The sequence below is a fragment of the Capricornis sumatraensis genome, chromosome 15, assembly GCF_032405125.1.
Source record: "Capricornis sumatraensis isolate serow.1 chromosome 15, serow.2, whole genome shotgun sequence".
In the NCBI taxonomy this organism is placed as follows: Eukaryota; Metazoa; Chordata; class Mammalia; order Artiodactyla; family Bovidae; genus Capricornis; species Capricornis sumatraensis.
In genome coordinates, this window is record NC_091083.1 from 42707207 (window position 1) to 42727394 (window position 20188).

At 43.7% G+C, this 20188-nt stretch overlaps 1 protein-coding gene across 1 annotated transcript in view; it reads left to right on the plus strand.

The window, feature by feature from the left end:
• Window positions 1-20188, plus strand: part of CFAP61 (cilia and flagella associated protein 61) — a 236047-nt gene that overhangs the window by 10999 nt on the left and 204860 nt on the right. Inside the window, exons 4-6 of the mRNA XM_068986759.1 lie at window positions 559-626; window positions 1243-1369; window positions 17336-17468. Coding sequence (XP_068842860.1) covers window positions 559-626; window positions 1243-1369; window positions 17336-17468 — 328 coding nt within the window. The remainder of the gene's footprint in view (window positions 1-558; window positions 627-1242; window positions 1370-17335; window positions 17469-20188) is intronic.

Below are 20188 nucleotides of genomic sequence, written 5' to 3' on the forward strand. Positions count from 1 at the left end.
ATTACTAAAGAGGGCAGCATAACATGTGGGAGAGCACACAGAGAAACAGTTTGTTTATTGAAGGCAGAAATAAGGCAGGGGCATACCTGGAGAGGGGTCTTGAATGAGGAGAGCAGCGAAGAGGTTCTTTGAAGCACTTGTAGTGGGCAGTCCTTCCAGATCTTTGTTTACAATTGGCCAATTACCTTGTTTCTTTCCTCACTCCTGACTGGTCCTAGGACCCTCCCCAAGATGCCTGTGTAGCTTTTTTCTAAAATAGATCCCACTGTAGAGGCCTGGGGTGCATGTTCCCTTTTTGACCCCCTTTTAGAAGGCTTCCTGCACATGTGGGAACAGAGAAGTTTTCCTTGACCTCGGGAGTGGTCATCATCTCTCTACTTTAGCAGAGCTCAGCTTCTGCCACTAGCTTTGTCCTTGGAGTTCTGGGTGGGGACACAGCTTGAATTTTACTCCCCTTGACAAACACCAGCTGTCTGGCCCCGAGGCCCATCTACGTCCTACCTCAGTGGCTCGCAAGGTCACCTTGCTGACACCCCGACCCTCTCTTACCCTCATCAGGACTGTGTTCAAGGCGGTGCTGGACCTGCACTTTGTGTTCCTCATCGTGCCATCCTGCATGAGCCTCGGTAAGGCCTCCTCCACCACGTCCTAGCTCCAGGGGCTGAGACAGGAATTTTGTGCTTACAATGGGGCATCGAGGGTGGGACATAAGAATGGTCTCCAGGTCCTTGAGACTTAACGTGCCCATCTGATTGTAACAATTAAAACACATGTTACATATATATATGGAATCTAGAAAAATGGTACTGAAGACCTTATTTACAGGGCAGCAGTAAAGAAACAGACATAGAGAATCGACTTATGGACTTGGGGAGAGGGGAGGAGAGGGTGAGATGTATGGAGAGAGTAACATGGAAACGTACATTGCCACATGTAAAATAGATAGCCAATGGGAATTTGCTGTGTGGCTCAGGAAACTCAAACAGGGGCTCTGTATCAACTTAGAGGGGTGGGATGGGGAGGGAGACAGGAAGGAGGTTCAAAAGGGAGGGGACATATGTATACCTATGGAGGATTCATATTGAGGTTTGACAGAAAATAACAAAAATCTGTAAAGCAATTATTCTTCAATTAAAAAAAAAAAAAAAGAACACATGTTAGAGTGAAAACTTCATTTTTCTCAAAGCCCTGAAGTTACTTCTTGGTAAATCCAGGCCTCATTTCTTTGTCTCTGGGATTCAGGCTCCACTCTCATAACCGTGTTCAGCCAAGTGGGGTATGTCCCGAGCCTGACGAATGATGAGGACTTTGCCGTGCATGTGTGTCACAGGCACAACCACTACCCTCAGCTGCACATCCGCAAAGCCAGGTAAGACTGGTGCCAGGCCTCCTGTTACCTAAGCGTTTACTCTGACAGTTACCTCACATGCATGCGTGCTCAGTAGCTTCAGTCATGTCCAACTCTTTGCGACCTCATGGACTGTAGCCCGCCAGACTTCACTGTCCATGGGATTCTCCAGACTAGAATACTGGAGTGGGTTGCCATGCCCTCCTCCAGGGTATCTTCCTGACCCAACAATTGAACGCGCATCTCTTATGTCTCCTGAATTGGCAGGTGAGTTCTTTACCACTAGTGCCAGCTGGGAAGCCCAACAGTTACAGAGAGTTTAAAAATCGCCAGTTCTTTCTGTAAGTAATTATGGCTTGAATGAAATTGCTTTCAAGGAACTTTCATTCATTTGGAGGTGATTATAGTTCCCCTTGATGACATAATAGGATTGCATGTTTGAGAGTCACTGCATGTATGATTGAGAGTCATTTGGTGCCATGTGGTCAGCAAAGCTGAGCATTTACTTCTTAAAAGTTTCTAAAGACAGACCCCATATTTCACTTTTTGTTTTGATGTGGAACTTTTTTAAAGTTTTTATTGAATTTGGTGCAATATTGCTTCTGCTTTATGTTTTGGTCTTTTGGCCTGGAGGCATGTGGGATCTTAGCTCCCCAACCAGGGATCAAACCTACACCCCCTGCATTGGAAGGCCAAGTCCCATCCACAGGACTGCTAGGGAAATCCTACCATATTTGTGGATTGTGTTTGTTTGTTGTGCTTTTTCATGTGCTTTGTTTGTTTCTGGTGTTGCCCAACTGTATATGGGATCTTAGTTCCCCAGAAATAAAGTGAAAGTGAAGTCACTCAGTCACGTCTGACTCTTTGCGACCCCATGGACTGTACCTGCCAGGCTCCTCCATCCATGGGATTTTCCAGGCAAGATTACTGGAGTAGATTGCCATTCCTTTCTCCAGGGGATCTTCCCAACCCAGGGATCGAACCCAGGTCTCCTGCATTGCAGGCAGACTCTTTACCATCTGAGCCACAAGGGGGCTTCAAGGATCAAACCCTCACCCTCTGCATTGGAAGCATGAAGTCCTAACCACTGGACTACCAGGGAAGTTCCTGATATTTTTTTTTTTGGGGGGGGCGTGTGGTTTGGCCACACCATGTAGTTTGCAGGCTCTCAGTTCCCCAACCAGGAATTGAGTCCGTGCCCCTCGCAGTGGATGGATAGAGTCCTAACTACTATACTGCTAGAGAATTCCCATCATTGCCATATTGGATAAGTACTCGGTTTCTTTAAAAAGTATAAAATCTCAGTTTTTAAAAAGCAAGAGTCTCTTGGACTCCAAGGAGATCAAACCAGTCAATCCTAAAGAAAATCAACACTGAACATTCAGGGAGAGCCTACTATTTACCAGGCATGTAGTATTATGAATGTGTAATAATGCCATCAGGTAGAGGAGGATCTTGATCTTGACTTTACTCCTCTCCAGATGAGTCACCTTAAACAAGGAAATGGGCCTCTGCAGGCCTTGGTTTCATCTCTGTCAGTGGATGTGAAGATGTTGTATGCCACGTGGGACTGTTGTAGTGATGGGATGAGAGGACAGAAGCACTCAGCACACTGCCCGTCACATGTAGGTGCTCAAGGAAATTAAACATTATTACTAATATTGTTAGAGTTAAGTAGGGGAGACAGATCCACTTACAAGCTGTAATGCTTTGTAGCTTGGAGGAGGGAAGGAGAGAGAGGGATCAAGACAGCCTCATACTACCCCTAGGCTCTCAGAAATCTAAATGTCCACCAAACTGCAGTCCCTCTGTGCAATGGATACTACTCAGCAATGAAATGGAATAAACGACAGATATACACAATAGTGGGCTTCCCAGGTGGGTCAGTGGGTAAAGAATCCACCTGCAATGGGAGAGACACAGGTGGTGTAGGTTCAGTCCCTGGGTTGGGGAGATCCTCTGGAGGAGGGCATGGTAACCCACTCCAGTATTCTTGCCTGGAGAATTCCATGGACAGAGGGGCCTGGTGGAGCACAGTCCTTAGGGTCACAAAGAGGCAGACAGGACTGAAGTGTCTGAGCACATACGCACACACAATAGCATAGACCAGGCTCAGAAAGTCTATGCTGAATGAAAGAAGACAGACATAGAAACAAAGACTGTACGCTGTTTGTATGATGTACAGAATGGCAGAAGCCAGATCAACAGATGCCTCTGGCAGAGGCAAGAGTATGCTGGAGGGACAGGATGGGGAGACCATGCTCTGTGGATTGATTAGGGTGCATGCAGCTGTCAGAAGGCATCAACTTTTAATAGCTGTGCATTTTACACTATGTTATTATACCTCAGTGGGGGAAATGTAAATGAAAAAGAGGCTTCACAGAGAAGGTAGCCTCTGACTATAGTCAGGGGGGATGAGTCAGAGTTCAGCCAGATGGACAGGATGGGCAAAGGCATGAAGGCAAGAGAGCATCAGGCAGATGGGCAGGTATGAGGAAGCACGCAACTGAGATGAGCAGACTTCAACTTGGGGCCCACTGGGAGCACTGAAGAAAGACGTGGGGTGGACTGTATGTCAAAGAATAACTGGTTTCCCTGTGGCCAGTGGCTTGCAGGGGAGTAGCACAGGACAGTCTGGCCAAGAGTGACGCTGGCTAGAATTCAGGCAGTGACCAGTCAGAGGTCCAGGTTGCGGAATGGACCAAGGCAAGTGCATAGATGCAAAGAAATGATTGAGAGGGAGGGTGCAGTTTGGTTGCCAGTTGTATAGAGAAGTTGAAGAATGAGAGCAATGATGGTGATGCGGGATTTTCAAGGTTAGTGGGGGCTGGTGTATTCTTGCCACCTCTTCTTAATATCTTCTGCTTCTGTTAGGTCTATACCATTTCTGTCCTTTATTGTCCCCATCTTTGCATGAAATGTTCCCTTGATATATCTAATTTTCTTGAAGAGACCTCTAGTGTTTCCCATTCTACTGTTTCCCTCTATTTCTTTGTATTGATCACCGAGGAGGGCTTTCTTAACTCTCCTTGATATTCTTGCATTTAAATAGGTATATATTTTCTTTTCTCCTTTGCCTTTTGCTTCTCTTCTTTTCACAGCTATTTGTAAGGCCTCCTCAGACAATCATTTTGCCTTTTTGCATTTCTTTTTCTTGGGGATGGTCTTGATCCCTGCCTCCTGTCCAATGTCACAAACCTCTGTCCATAGTTCTACAGGCACTCTATCAGATCTAATCCCTTGAATCTATTTGTCACTTCTACTGTATAATCCTACGGGATTTGATTTAGGTCATACCTGAATGGTCTAGTGGTTCTCCCTACTTTCATCAATTTAAGTCGGAATTTGGCAATGAGGAGTTCATGATCTGAGCCACAGTCAGCTCCCAGTCTTGTTTTTGCTGACTGTATAGAGCTTCTCCATCTTTGGCTGCAAAGAATATAATCAATCTGATTTCGGTATTGACCATCTGGTGATGTCCATGTGTAGAGTCTTCTCTTGTATTGTTGGAAAAGGGTGTTTGCTACGACCAGACAGAAATGTATGGACCTAACAGAAGCAGAAGATATTAAGAAGAGGTGGCAAGAATACACAGAAGAACTATACAAAAAAAGATCTTCACGAACCAGATAATCACGATGGCGTGATCACTCACCTAGAGCCAGACATCCTGGAATGTGAAGTCAAGTGGGCCTTAGGAAGCTTCACTACAAACAAAGCTAGTGGAGGTGATGGAATTCCAATTGATCTATTTCAAATCCTAAAAGATGATGCTGTTAAAGTGCTGCACTCAATATGCCAGCAAATTTGGAAAATTCAGCAGTGGCCACAGGAATGGAAAAGGTCAGTTTTCATTCCAATCCCAAAGAAAGGCAATGCCAACGCATGCTCAAACTACCACACAATTGCACTCATCTCACATGCTAGCAAAGTAATGCTCAAAATTCTCCAAGCGAGGCTTCAACAGTATGTGAACCATGAGCTTCCAGATGTTCAAGCTGAATTTAGAAAATGCAGTGGAAACAGAGATCAAAGTGCCAACATCTGCTGGATCATCAAATAGCAAGAGAGTTCCAGAAAAACATCTACTTCTGCTTTATTGACTATGCCAAAGCCTTTGACTGTGTGGATCACAAAAAACTGGAAAATTCTGAAAAAGATAGGAATACCAGATCACCTTACCTGCCTCCTGAGAAATCTGTATGCAGGTCAGGAAGAAACAGTTAGAAATGGACATGGAACAACAGACTGGTTCCAAATTGGGAAAGGAGTACATCAAGGCTGTATATTGTCACCCTGCTTATTTAACTTATATGCAGAGTACATCATGAGAAATGCTGGACTGGATGGAGCACAAGCTGGAATCAAGATTGCCAGGAGAAATATCAGTAACCTCAGATATGCAGATGACACCACCCTTATGGCAGAAATCAAAGAAGAACTAAAGAGCCTCTTGATGAAAGTGAAAGAGGAGAGAAAAAGTTGGCTTAAAACTCAACATTCAGAAAACTAAGATCATGGCATCTGGTCCCATCACTTCATGGCAAATAGATGAAAAAACAATGGAAACAGTGACAGACTTCACTTTTGGGGGCTCCAAAATCACTGCAGTCGCAGCCATGAAATTAAAAGACAGTTGTTCCTTGGAAGAAAAGTTATGGCCAACCTAGACAGCATATTAAAAAGCAGAGACATTACTTTGCCAACAGAGGTCCATGTAGTTAAAGCTTTGGTTTTTCTAGTAATCATATATGGATGTGAGATTTGGACCATAAAGAAAGCTGAACACTGAAGAATTGATGCTTTTGAACCATGGTGTTGGAGAAGACTCTTGAAAGTCCTTTGGACTGCAAGGAGATCCAACCAGTCCATCCTAAAGGAAATCAGTCCTGAATATTCATTGAAAGGACTGATGTTGAAGCTGAAACTCCAATACTTTGGCCACCTGATGCGAAGAACTGACTCATTGGAAAAGACCCTGATGCTAGGAAAGATTGAAGGCAGGAGGATAAGGGGACGACAGAGGATGAGATTGTTGGATGGCATCACCAAGTCAATGGATGTTAGTTTGAGTATACTCTGGGAGTTGTTGATGGACAGGGAGGCCTAGCGTGCTGCAGTCCATGGGGTTGCAAAGAGTCAGACTCGACTGAGCAACTGATCTGAACTGGGGAATGGTGGATTCATTAATCAAAGGTAAAAATAGTAGTGCTAGATGTACAGGAGAAAGTTTGAGGAGATCATGAGAACAAAAGAGATGGTCTAGTTTTGGGGGGTATTTTAAAGTAAAAAGCAGAGAATTAGAGCAGAATTTTGAAAGATGAAACTCTTAACAATAATAAAATTGGAACAGAGTCACAGAAGTCAAAGACTCTTAAAGTGGCAAATCAAATAATTTGTAGGGAGATCAAATAATTTGATTACAAAAAAGAGACTGTTGGATTTGGCGATTTAAAAGACACAGATGAGATGAATAAAATTGAACTCCTAGCCAAACTTATCAAGAAAAAAGAAAAGGAGAGTAGACTTACTACCCTTATCAGGATTGAAAGAGGTGATATTAGTACAGATCCTACAGACATTGAGGGGCTTCCCTGATAGCTCAGTTGGTAAAGAATCTGCCTGCAATGCAGGAGACCTGGGTTCGATCCCTGGGTTAGGAAGATCCCCTGGAGAAGGGAGAGGCCACCCACACCAGTTTTCTGGCCTAGAGAATTCCATGGACTGTACAGTCCCTGGGGTAGCAAAGAGTCAGACACAACTGAGTAATTTTCACTTTACAGACACTGAAAAGTTTCAATTCTATAAATTCAACAATTTAGATAAAATGCATATCTGAATTGTTTTGACAAATCTAATCATCTAAAATGTTTCCTATTCCCTGAAAAACACAAACTACCTACACTCATTGTAAAGATGGTAATAATTGAATAATTCTATATCCATTAAAGAAATGTCAGCTGAACCTTGGATAAGAGCAAGGGTGGCTGTGCCCGGACAGTAGCCTCTCACCCAGCCTCCAGCCCCAACCCACCCCATCCTGGTTTGTGTCTTCTCTTTTCCTTCTGTTGTGGCTCTGAACACTGCCTCTTCCAGAACCTGGGCCTCAGCTTTCTCCAAGGCTCACCCCTTTGTCTCCTCTGTACCAGTCTTGGCCACTCAGTCTAGTGCTCTCCCTCTGGCCACTTGGCAAATTGTTAATTAAGACATGAGAAAGTTGCATAAATTAATTTCTTAGGGTCTTGTCGTCTCATAGTTGCTGTACTTTAATCTCAGTTTCATTTAAAAATTAGTCATTTTTTTTCCTGCCATTTGCTAACTAATGTGGGGCATGGGCTCATTTAATAAAATGAATTATATTTTCCAATCATAAAAAGCTTAAAAATTACTCCTTGTTTCATTATTCTATGTGAGTATATAATTGCACTGCTGCTGCTGCTGCTAAGTCGCTTCAGTCGTGTCCAACTCTGTGCGACCCCAGAGATGGCAGTCTACCAGGCTCTCCTGTCCCTGGGATTCTCTAGGCAAGAACACCAGAGTGGGTTGCCATTTCCTTCTCCAATGCATGAGAGTGAAAAGTGAAAGTGAAGTTGCTCAGTCGTGTCCGACTTCACGATCCCATGGACTACAGCCCACCAGGCTCCTCCATCCATAGGATTTTCCAAGCAAGAATACTGGAGTGGGGTGCCATTGCCTTCTCTGATATAATTGTACAGATACATGAAAGTGTTACGTGTATATTCTCTCTCTCTATATATATATATACACATGCATATATGTCTATAGTCATGATAGTATGTTTTGTTAATTGCATTTTCCACTTAGTATAGCAGCTCATCCACCTTCCAGATCTATTTTATTGTTTCTCGTGGCTGTGTGGCATTTCATTGTATGAAACGCCACATCGTGTGGCTTTACATTGAAGTATTCCTTGTTTATGGAAATATGTCATCTTTTTTTCTATAGCATGTAATGCTGTGGTAATGCTATTTTTGTCCGTAGTGTAGGTACTTAGAAGTGGAATTTCTGGGTAAGGTTGCATTAAATACCAAAAATTTAAAATAGATACTACCAAATTATTCGACTAAAATAATGACATCGATTTGTATCCTAACCAACAGTCTCATTTTCTTGCATTCTTGCTAATGGCGGATGTTTCACTTATTAAAACTGTCCGCAGTACAACAGTAGTTTGTTATTTTAATTTGCATTAATCCAAATATTTGTGGGTTTCAGTGCCATTTTACAGTTTCCATATTAAGTGAAGAAAATAGTTGCATTTAAAATAATTTCTAGTTTAGACAGATGATTAAACATGTACATTGAAAGCAGACAGTTCTTTGGGGGAGGTTGGAGGGGAACGGTTACAAATGAATCAGCACATTTTTAAGTCTTTTCTCTTTTTGCCTACTAGATGACCAGGTTGTTATAAAAGGGCATGACCTGGGTACAGCCAGATGGACGAAATGCACAAGGCAGGATGTGGGGAAGGGCTCAGGGCTTCCACGCCTCTTCCAGTCTCCCCAAACCTCCACACTCTGAATTCTCTTAAAATGTATATGAAAAGTATATGGAATTTGGATTGTGCAAATTGTTATTTCTTGGGGAATTTTAAAGCTTATGTTTTTTCGACATAGATATTCATCAAGACGTTATTGTAATGGAAAATTATAGATAAATCTAATGCTGACATTGACATGTACGGAAGCTGCCTATCTCAGAATCCCGTTTCTGGTGTGTGTGTGGGGCGGGGGGTGGGGAATGAGTGGAGTAAGCGAAGGAGATTAAGAGGTAAAACATCCAGTTACAAAATAAATGAATTATGGGGGAGAAAAATCACCTGTTTCTTCCACTGTGTAAAAAGTAAGTGGCATCTTGGCTAACTCAGTGATGCAGCCCCTGCTACTTCGGGATGCAGGTGGCTGGAGAAGCCCGGTATAGGATGTGCCCCGCCCAGTGCTGGCTCCTAGGAGCACATGGGAACTGGGGGTCAGGAGCTGGTCTCCTCAGTCCTTGCCTTCCCATCTTTTTTCTTTCTTCTTTTTACTCTTGCAAACTTGAGTGTTACGAACGCTGACCTCCCCCCCGGCCTGAACTAAACCTCCCATTTCCCCTTTCCCTGAGGTCTTGCTTATTTAATCCCCCTCCGAGAGTGAGCTGTCCAGAAAATCTGCCAAAAGCAGTTCACGAGAGGAACGTGGTCCTGGTAGCCAAGAGATGACAGGGGGTGCTTTGTTGTGAGGAAGGGGTGCTTATAAGAAGAGAATTCGGGGTGTAGCGCTGAAATGTAGAGGCAGTTATGGTGTTGTGAGAGTTGGTGCTTTTGCTTGCGGGTGGGGGCTCTGACACACCTTAGGAGGTCCTCCATCTACAGGGCTCCAATTCGAGTTGTGACACCTGCATGCGCAGGACTTCAGATATCTGGAAACAGCACCCATGTGGACAAGCTCCCTCCTTAATGATGCAGGAAAAAACCATTTTGGAGTCAGATGGGCGTGGCCACGTATCCACTTAGGCTGTCTCATTTCTCGTTTCCCCTACATTTATTTTCTGACATCTGTTTCATCTGTTGTTACTTGCACTGATAATTAATGGTGAAGAACACAATCTTTAAGACACCAAACCAGTGAAGCATTTGGGGATATGATTACACTTCTGCTGTTTACCTAGCAACATACTCAGAGCCAGCACACTGACGTGATCATCCCCAGTCCCATTTCTTTGACTCACCTGTATTGTGCTGTAGTGTCCCCCTCTACTTAGAAACTAATTATCACAGTTACTGTTCTGTATTTTGTATAATACATGAAGGAAAGCACAGCTGCTTCTAGACACACCTTTATTACCTATCATGGACTTGATTCATCACTGCTGGTGGATTTGAGATGTTCTCAGATGTAAAAACTATTGAAATGGGCTTTCTGGGAAGACACCTACCTTTTTCAAGTCCTCATGGGGATGGGAGAGTACTTACTGAGGAAAGGATTATAATTGTGCCATCAATCAGGGTTGTAAAGTAACTTACACCCAAGATGGGCGGGTCAGGGTTAGGGTGGAGAGGTCTGACAGAATGTGGTCCACTGGAGAAGGGAATGGCAAACCACTTCAGTATTCTTGCCTTGAGAACCCCATGAACAGTATGAAAAGGCAAAATGACAGTATACTGAAAGGGGAACTCCCCAGGTCAGTAGGTGCCCAATATGCTACTGGAGATCACTGCTGGGAGGGACTGGGGGCAGGAGGAGAAGGGGACGACAGAGGATGAGATGGCTGGATGGCATCACTGACTCAATGCTCATGAGTTTGGGTGAACTCTGGGAGTTGGTGATGGACAGGTAGGCCTGGCGTGCTGCGATTCATGGGGTCGCAGAGTTGGACACGACTGAGCGACTGAACTGAACTGAACTGAAAGTAACTTAAAGTTTCCTTAATATAGTACTGCTTTTTTTGCTAATAACAGAAATTAAGTTAGGTCAGCATTATTGCTATTTAAAATAGATGAAAAAATTAGGACTTTTAAGATTGGCGTTTTTAAAATGCCAACTTTTCACCTTTTAAAGCAGTTATTTTTATTAAGCATTTGATAGTCTCATGATTTTTTAGGAATCCACTTAAGCTTGACTTCTAAGCAATTTCATGTAAATAAACATTCTGATGTTTGAGTGATAAATATACCAAAGCATTCAAAAAGAACATGTGGGGTAGTTTGGAATTTCCCCACTGGTCTTCTTGGGTCCTGATAAGTGACCCAGCAGATAGAATTTAGTTCACAGTCCAAATGGAGCAGAGATGTGTTAACGTAGATCAGATCGCAGTGGTGGAAGTTCAGGAGCCTCTAGTTGGCCTCAAATGTGCTTTGAAGTCATCTCGAAGTCCTCCACAACTTGTTAAAATCATGACATTTTCCAATGAGCAGAGGCTAAAGGGTTCCAAAACCCATTTTAAAGTTTTGAATGGAATATACAGTTTAGAAATGATGGATTTGATTCTCCTAGAGAAGACCACTAGAGGTCACAAGAGATCTTGGAAAGAAAAAGGTGCTTTGTTTTACACGTCTGAATAAAAAGAAAAATCTGGGTGCCAAGTTGGCAGCTACTGTAGGTTCTCCAACTCCAAATTAAAACCAATTGTTTTAGGGGTTGGTTTAAGCAAAATGCACGGCATTCTTTAGCACGACCACTAAACTGGATTCTCTGGATTTTTCTGTCTTCAGTGATTTCTTAAAGAATGTTGTTTAGTCAGTCAGTCTTGACCAACTCTTTGTGACCCCATGGACTGTAGCCCTCCAGGCTCCTCTGTCCATGGGATTTCCCGGCAAGAATGGGATTTCCAGGCAAGAATACTGGAGTGGGTTGCAGTTTCCTCCTCCAGAGGATCGAACGTGCATCTCCTGCATTGTCAGGTGGGTTCTTTCCCGCTGAGCCACCAGGGACGCCCCCTCTTAAAGAATATACACACATATATGCACGCACTCTCAGGCTTGAAGAAATACAATATTTATGGCTTTTACAGTGACACCAGCATCCCTTTTCCAATGGCACATTTTCAAGTCTCACTAATGACATGCAGATCCTCTCGTTGTGGCAGATGCCTTCAGGCAGCAGAGAGGAGGCCGTGCCAGTATCCCGAACACAGTAGCCCAAAGGTGGGCTGCAGCCATCGTTTATAGCCCGTAAGCATGAGCTTTCCATCTATGCGTTCGCAGCAGTTTCTTTGCTAGCAAGGAAACAACATGCACCTCCCTGTCCAGGGAAGCCTCCTGAGGGCTCTCTTCCACACTTGTGATGCTGCAGAAGAGGGGTCAGGATGCTGAGGGAGCCACCTGCCACCAAGGGACCATACCAGCAGCTGGGCAAGTGCCCTGGGGTCTGGCATCACGCTGTTCCTTGAAAGCACCCCTCGCTAACACAGAGGAGGTAGGGAGTGAGCCTGTTCTTCCTCCTCCCCACCTCCCAGGAAGCCAGCAAGAGCCCCCAGGTCCCTGTTCTCCTTCACCTTGCCTTCTCCAGGGCTTCCGGGACACCGGACCCCCAAGCCAGGTGTCCTGAGAGGCTGTTGATTTTCTTCAGCTTTGGATTCCAGCCTGCTTTCATCTGGCACGGTTCTCAGAGTCTGATGGGCATTTAAGGGCCTGAGGGATCAAACCAGTTTCTATGGGAAGGGCCTTTTGTTTGCTCCAAACAGGTTAAAATAAAATAGTCTGTAACTAGTTCCATAGCCCGGGGGTCGTCGTCTACTCCAAGCCTCGTAATGGCTGCAGGATCTAAAAGAAGGTTACTGCTTACTCAGTCGCGTCTTCCCCGGTGTGTCAATACTTTGTGTTGATCAACTGTAACCTTCAGAGTCATCACCACCTAAACACTGGGGGTCATGGAGGTGCTGGCCACGTGGCCCTGCTGTGCCCAGCGGCTCCACAAGAAGTGGCTTTCCTCCTATCTGAGTGGCAGAGTGAAAGTGAAAGTTGCTCAGTTGTGTCTGACTCTTTGCAACCCCATGGACTGTAACCTCCCAGGCTCCTCTGTCCATGGAATTCTCCAGGTGAGAATGCTGGAGTAGGTTACCATTTCTTTCTCCAGAGGATCTTCTCGACACAGAGATCGAACTCGGATCTCCTAGGCAGAGTCTTTACCTTCTGAGCAGGCAGTGCACAAATTTAAACACTTTCCTGAATGAGTTGTTTTTGGTAGCTGGGGTGTCTTATTTCCAAGGGGCTTGACTTTGTCACATGCCATTTGAGACTACGAGAGGCTGATGTCATACCTTATCATTAGCACTGGGGCTGATGCAAGAGCATAAACCTTCGATTACCCCAAGGAACATGCTTGCAGAGCAGGTTCCTCTTTATACATTTTGGGGACGGGCTTAAGGGAGAGATTCTTCGGAGCTCCACAACTTGGATGTTTTCTTCTTCTTTTTCCCAGAAGAATAAGTACTGAGGTGTAATTATGGATCACTTTGTTCACAGGCTGCTGAGGGCTCATGATTAGGCATTCGGCCCTGGGTCTTTCTGAACCTTTATTCTTGATTTTTGTACCACGAAGTAGTGTTTTTGTGTCCATCATAGAGATCAAAGCCCATGGTACACAGTTGATTTTGGAGTTCTCTGAGTGATAGCTGTCTCTATTCTCTTAAAATGATTAGGATATTGAATTACTTTCACATAATTTAAAATAATACCTCTTGGAAGAAAAGCTATGACCAACCTAGACAGCATATTAAAAAGCAGAGACATTATTTTGCCGACAAAAGTCCATCTAGTCAAAGCTATGGTTTTTCCGGTAGTCATGTATGGATGTGAGAGTTGGACTATAAAGAAAGCTGAGCACTGAAGAATTGATGCTTTTGAACTGTGGTGTTGGAGAAGACTCTTGAGAGCCCCTTGGACTGCAAAGAGATCCAACCAGTCCATCCTAAAGGAAATCAATCCTGAATATTCATTGGAAGGACTGATGTTGAAGCTGAAACTCCAATCCTTTGGCCACCTGATGCGAAGAACCGACTCATTGGAAAAGACCCTGATGCTGGGAAAGATTGAAGGCAGGAGGAGAAGGGGATGACAGAGGATGAGATGGTTGGATGGCATCACTGACTCAATGGACATGAGTTTGAGTAAGCTCCGGGAGATGGTGATGGACAGGGAAGCCTGGCGTGCTGCAGTCCACGGGGTCATAAAGAGTCAGGCATGACTGAGTGACTGAATTGAACTGAACTAATATTGGGACTTCCCTGGTGGTCCAGGCACTAAATATTGCAGTCCCAACGCGGGGGGACCTGGGTTCAATCCCTGGTCAGGGAACTAGATCCCACATGCCGCAACTAAGAGTTCATATGCTGCAACTAAGACCTGGCACAGTCTAAATAATAAAAAAATATTGGTGGGGACTTTAATTTTGGGCAAGATATTTGAAAATGGATTTGTTGTCTTTTCTCACCTAGAATCTTTTTTTTTATTTTTTAAGTACTATCACTGAGGACTCTGTTTACAGAGAAAAGCCACCTCTGTTAGCAGCACCCTTTTGCAGGCTGTGGTGTGTCCTGAATGCAGTGGGGCCTTCTTGGCTCTCCCAGCAGAGGGCTTGTGCACTCAGATGGAGGTTGCCAGCAGGGGTTTCAGAGTGTGTCGGATGGTGGGGTGGGGGGGTGGGTGGCATGTGAAGTCGTCCATAGCAGATGCTGCCGAGGGCTGAATGCCTGCGAGGGAGTAACCTTGAGGGCGCCCCTGTGTCTGCACACTGTACCCCCTGACTTTCCTTGTCTCTGCCGTCTTGTAGGTGAGACTGAGCAGTAGTCTCTGCAGGGGAGTCAGAGGCAGGTTGGAGGGCTGGGGCGGGTTCACTCCGCAGAGGGCCCCATAGCCATTGCTGGCAAACAGGCCTAGGGATGGCACCCCCAGGGCAGTCAGTGCCTGTGGTGGGGGGAAGTCCCTTCCATGTTGGCTGTCACTGTTGCCCCTGGGCTCTGGGCTCCAGGGTGTGCAGACGTCAAAGGTCAAACAAAGCAGGACTCTGGTAAGTAAGGATAGATTTTAATCCTAAATAACCATTGGGAGAGAACTCCATTGGGAGTGCAGTCCAGGGTGGACCAAACTTAGCTTTCATTTGTACAGAGGTGACTGGGGCTTCTGAAATGGAAATACAGGAAAATAAAACACAAAGGAAGGGAGGGAAGGAAGGGAGGGAAGGAAGGGAGGGAGAAAGAAATCTGGAATTTATGTGATCAGTTTATCCTGGAGGAATTTAAAGCATTGGACCCAAGAGTTATTCTTTCGATTATATATTGTGATTTACAGAACAGGCAGACAGTTTGCTTATATCAACAATGGAGGATAAAAGGAAGAGTCAAGTAACATTATCAAGATCTCACAAGAAAACTGAACTCTGCGTCATCTTTTAAAAATTCAAATAGTGTAATAATTTGAATTCTGAGGGCATTGTAAAGATACTTCATAGAGACACAGATAAAAAAATTATATTTTAAAATTGCATTATAGCTAATAGTTGGAGTGAAATAAAGCAACTTAATGTTATGATGATTGTTTCTCATAGAAATGTTTTTATTCTAAAAAGATTTTTCTATAATGACAAATTATGTGGTATCTAAGAGAAGAAGAAAACTGCATAGAAGACCCAAAGGAAAAAAGACTGAAATTTAAATTCAGGCAGTGATCTTATTCTTCAAGTTCTTATTTAGAATCAATATATTGGTATTTTCTTGTAATATGAAATAGCAATTATGACTGAGAAAATTATTATCTGGTGTTCTCAGCGAGTGAACTATTCTGCTGTATTAGATATTTGACTAAAACCAAACAATTATATGCTATGAACTCCAAGGTAGTAGAAATAATACATTACATACAATAATAGATATATATTAGCTACAATGTAATTTAAAATCTGTTGAAACATAAAATACTGTGTAGTATGCTTGTGATCATATCTAATGAACATCAGTTAACCTACAGAAGCAAATAGAAGTCATTCCAGGCAAAAGGATATATGCTCATTAATATCAATCTGTAGTTGTATGAAATAAAATGGGTTTTATCGAAAATTTTTGAAAAAGAGAGAGTGAAAATGAGAGAGCCCCTATGAGACTCTGAGTGTGGAAGCCAGGCTCCTGTCCTCCTGCAGACGTTGGGAGACGGGGTAACCACAGGTGTGGGCTGGAACAAGCTGGAAATTCTCCTGGCAACCTGAGCTTGCTCAGGCAGGCACTTTAAGGCAGTCTCACATCATCCTAGGGATGTGGCCTTGAGCTCTCCTTAGTAACTGACAGTATTTGTTCAGATATTCAGGCCAGGGCTCAGGCTTAGTCAAGAAGAAACTTCGAGTGTCCCAGGTCAGAGTCTGGTCAAGGGGAAAGTCTTTGTCATTCATTAGATGGAGCTGCTAGTAATATCAAAAAGAACATACTAGAAGTTAGAGTGGGATGTCTTCCCAAGCCAGGTATCAAACCTGCATCTCTTATGTCTCTTGCTTTGGCAGGTGGATTCTTTACCACTAGTGCCACCTGAGAAGCCCCGTGAGATGTCAGAGTAATGAAAGAAGAGCGGGGATAAAGGCTAGTAGCCAAATCAGTGATATGAGAAAAGCAATACAAATATGGAACATTTTTAAAAGAAAAGGACAAGGAAAATGTATAAGAACATTACAGACAGGAAAACTAGAATAGCGTTAATCAAGAATCTGCTACAAAGAAGAAACAAACATGTTATATGGCAGCAAAATGAAAGCCAAGCGCCAGCACCACTGTGCTGCCATAAACTTGGTTCTCGGGTCTCCCATCCCTGCCCACACTGGGGGTCAAGGTCATGGTAGGCAGTCCTGGGAAGGAGGCTTGAGGTAGTCGTGCCCAGGGTAGGGAGCAGAGCTTCGTTACCTGCAAACCAGCATCTCCTCCTCCATGGAAGTAGGCATCTCAGGAGTAAAGGGCACCATGGGCCCCTTGAAGGAAATAGTCTTTATCATAGTCATTCCCAGAACTTTTACATCTTACCTGTGATAATCCATGAGGGATCCTATAGCGGAAAAGTGTTTTTAGACTATGGTTTTCTTCTAAGGGGAGGAAGGGGGTGCTGGGAGCAGTGTTGTAGAAACAGTACCCCTTGAAACACATGGGAGGTGCTGTGCCCATCTTCCTGTTCTTTGGCTCACGAGTGATTACCTGCAGTCTGCACCCAGCCGGTGAGCGTGTTCCTTCTGCCTGGAACAGCCCACCTCCAGGTCTCGACATAGCTTCCTCCCCATCTCTCCATTTGGGTCTCGCTCAGGTGTCCCATCCCTGACCCCTTGGCCCCCTCACTGTCCATCCCAAAGCAATTGGTCACACTTTGAAACGTTCCAGACTTGTTTGTTACATTCTTGTCTGTTCCCCCCATTATGATATGTCTATTTCTTCAGCATGTTGCTCTATCCCTGGCATTTAGGACAGGATCAAAGGAGCAGATGGAGGAACCAACACTGATTTAGGCCTTTCCTTTGACAGGGTGGAAGATCATGACGACCTCATGCCAATATTCCTGCACCATGACACCATCCTGAAGGAGACATACGGCGAGTACTTCCTGGCTGAGCTTATCGAGGCCCAAGACGAGGAGAATCATGCTGTCGTGTGTGAGGTGCATGATGACTCACCTAGGGCCCACCCGGGAGAGGGATGAGAGGAGGGCGGCCCTGGTCCTGGTTCGAGGAACATCCTTGGAGCCATGACATCACCCGCTTCCCCAGGGTTCCCGCTTTAGATTTTTCAGGTTTTACAAGGCCCTCCCAGATGCTCAGTCTTAACAGGTTCGAGCCTGAACTAGACACAGCTGACTCCAAGTTCCTGGAAAACAACTTCGACAAACATCTTATCATTTGGGCTATGTGCCTCTTGGCGGATGTGCAAGTCATTTGTATAGATAGCAACAGTTAAGGCGAGCTTAATCAGTGATGGCGGGCCCTGGGTGTGATGGATTTAACTGATTATTACCCTCAGTTTCAGAAGGTGAATTCTATCTCAGAAAAAATTCCTGATGCCAGGTTGCAGTCAGAACAATGAAATCAATCTTTTGGGGGTAGAGCATGTCAGTATCTTGAAAATGCTCCCCGTATACTTCCCATATGTAGTCCATGTGGTGAAACATTGATCTATATGATGGAAGAAGACACATCGGAAGAAGGCCAGGGTGGGGACTTTCCCTGGTGGTCCAGTGGTTAAGACTTCAACTTCCAGAAGGAAATGGCAACCCACTCCAGTATTCTTGCCTGGAGAATCCCATGGACGGAGGAGCTTGGTGGGCTACAGTCCACGGGTTTCAAAGAGTCGGACATGACTGAACAACTTCACTTTCACTTTTCCAGTATAGGAGATGCAGAAGATCCCATATGTCTTGTGGCCAAAAAACCAAAACATAAAACACAAGCAGTATTGTAACAAATTCAATAAAGACTAAAAATGGTCCACATCCAAAAAAAAAAAAAAAAATTAACATCTTAAAAAAAAGAATAAGATGAGTTTAGATGTTCATAGAGGTTTAGTTTCAGGTGAGAACCGGCCTTAAAAATTAGATTCAGATGTACTAGTCAATGATAGTTGTTTCTTCTTAATTTTTTTTTTCATATTTAGGTTTATGTGTTGTCTTTTAAGGACGTTTGTTCAAATATTGTCATTTGACCTTTGGCTCCAGGCTAGTGACAGAAGGAAGGGTCAGGAAGCATTTGGGCCCAGCAGCACCATTTTAAAAAACCACATCTTACACAATGAGTCAAAAACTGTGTGTGTGTGTGTGCTGAGTTGCGTCCGATGTTGCGGCCGCACGGACTGTAGCCCTCCAGGTTCCTCTGGCCATGGAATTTTCCAGGCAAGAATAAGAGAGTGGGTTGCCATTTCCTACTCCAGAGGATCTTCCCAACTCTGGGATCAAACCCCCATCTCTTGAGTCTCCTGAGAAGACTCAAGACATTTACCACCTGAGAAGTGCTGATAGTTAAAATGATTCATACAGGCCTAAATAAGCCTTTAATGGTCCCACTGTACCCATCCAGTTAAGTCAGTTCTTTGTTTTTTAGAGAAGGCATTTATTTATGTATTTACTTTCCAGCTTTATTGAGATGTAATTGACATATGACATTGTGTAAGATTAAGGTGTACAGTGTGTTAGTCTGATGTACTTATCTTGCAAAATGATCACTACCAAAGCGTGAGCCAGCACCTCCATTATGTTACAAAATTATTAATACCATTTTCTTTTGTGGTGAAAACATTTAAGATCTACCTCTTAACCACTCCCAGGTATATAATACAGTGTTATTAGCTGTAATCATCATGCTGGACAGTAGATGCCCAGAACTTATTCATCTTATACCTGGAAATTTGTATCCCTTGATTAATAACTCCTGATTCAGTCTAGGTAGCTTATCTGTTTCTGGGAATTTATCTGTTTCTTTTAGGTTTTCCAATTTGTTGGTATATAATTAATCATAGTAATCTCTTATCCTATGTATCCATGAAATCAGTTTTAACACCTACTCTTCCATTTCAGATTTTGAGTGTTCTCTCTTTCTTAGTCTAGCTAACAGGTTGTCAATTTTGTTTATTGTTTAAAAAGACAGCTCTAAGTTTTGCAGATCTTTTTGATTACTTTTCTGGTCTCTATTTCATTTATTTCTGCTCTGCTCTTTGTTAATTTCTTCCTTCTGCTAATTTTGGGCTTCTTAATTTGTTCTTCTTTTTCTAGTTCTTTGAGGTTGTAAAGTTAGATTGTTTATTTGATATCTTCCTTTTTTTTTGGTTAATGTAGGCATTTACTACTATAAACTTACCTCTTAGAACTGCTTTTTTGCAGTATCCTGTAAATTTTGGTTTGTTGTATTTCCACTTTTGTTTGTTTCAAGGTTTTTTTTTATTTCCCTTTTGATTTCTTCTTTGACCTCTTAGTTGTTCAGGAGTATATTAAATTTTCATATATTTATGAACTTTCAGCTTTCCTATTATTAATTTCTAGGGTAATACCATTGTAGTTGGGAAAGATACTAGGTATGATTTAAATCTTTTTCGTGAAGACTCCTGAGAGTCCCTTGGACTGCAAGGAGATCCAACCAGTCCATTCTGAAGGAGATCAACCCTGGGATTTCTTTGGAAGGAATGATGCTAAAGCTGAAACTGCAGTACTTTGGCCACCTCATGCGAAGAGTTGACTCATTGGAAAAGACTCTGATGCTGGGAGGGATTGGGGGCAGGAGGAGAAGGGGACGACAGAGGATGAGATGGCTGGATGGCATCACCGACTCGATAGACATGAGTTTGAGTGAACTCCGGGAGCTGGTGATGGACAGGGAGGCCTGGCGTGCTGCGATT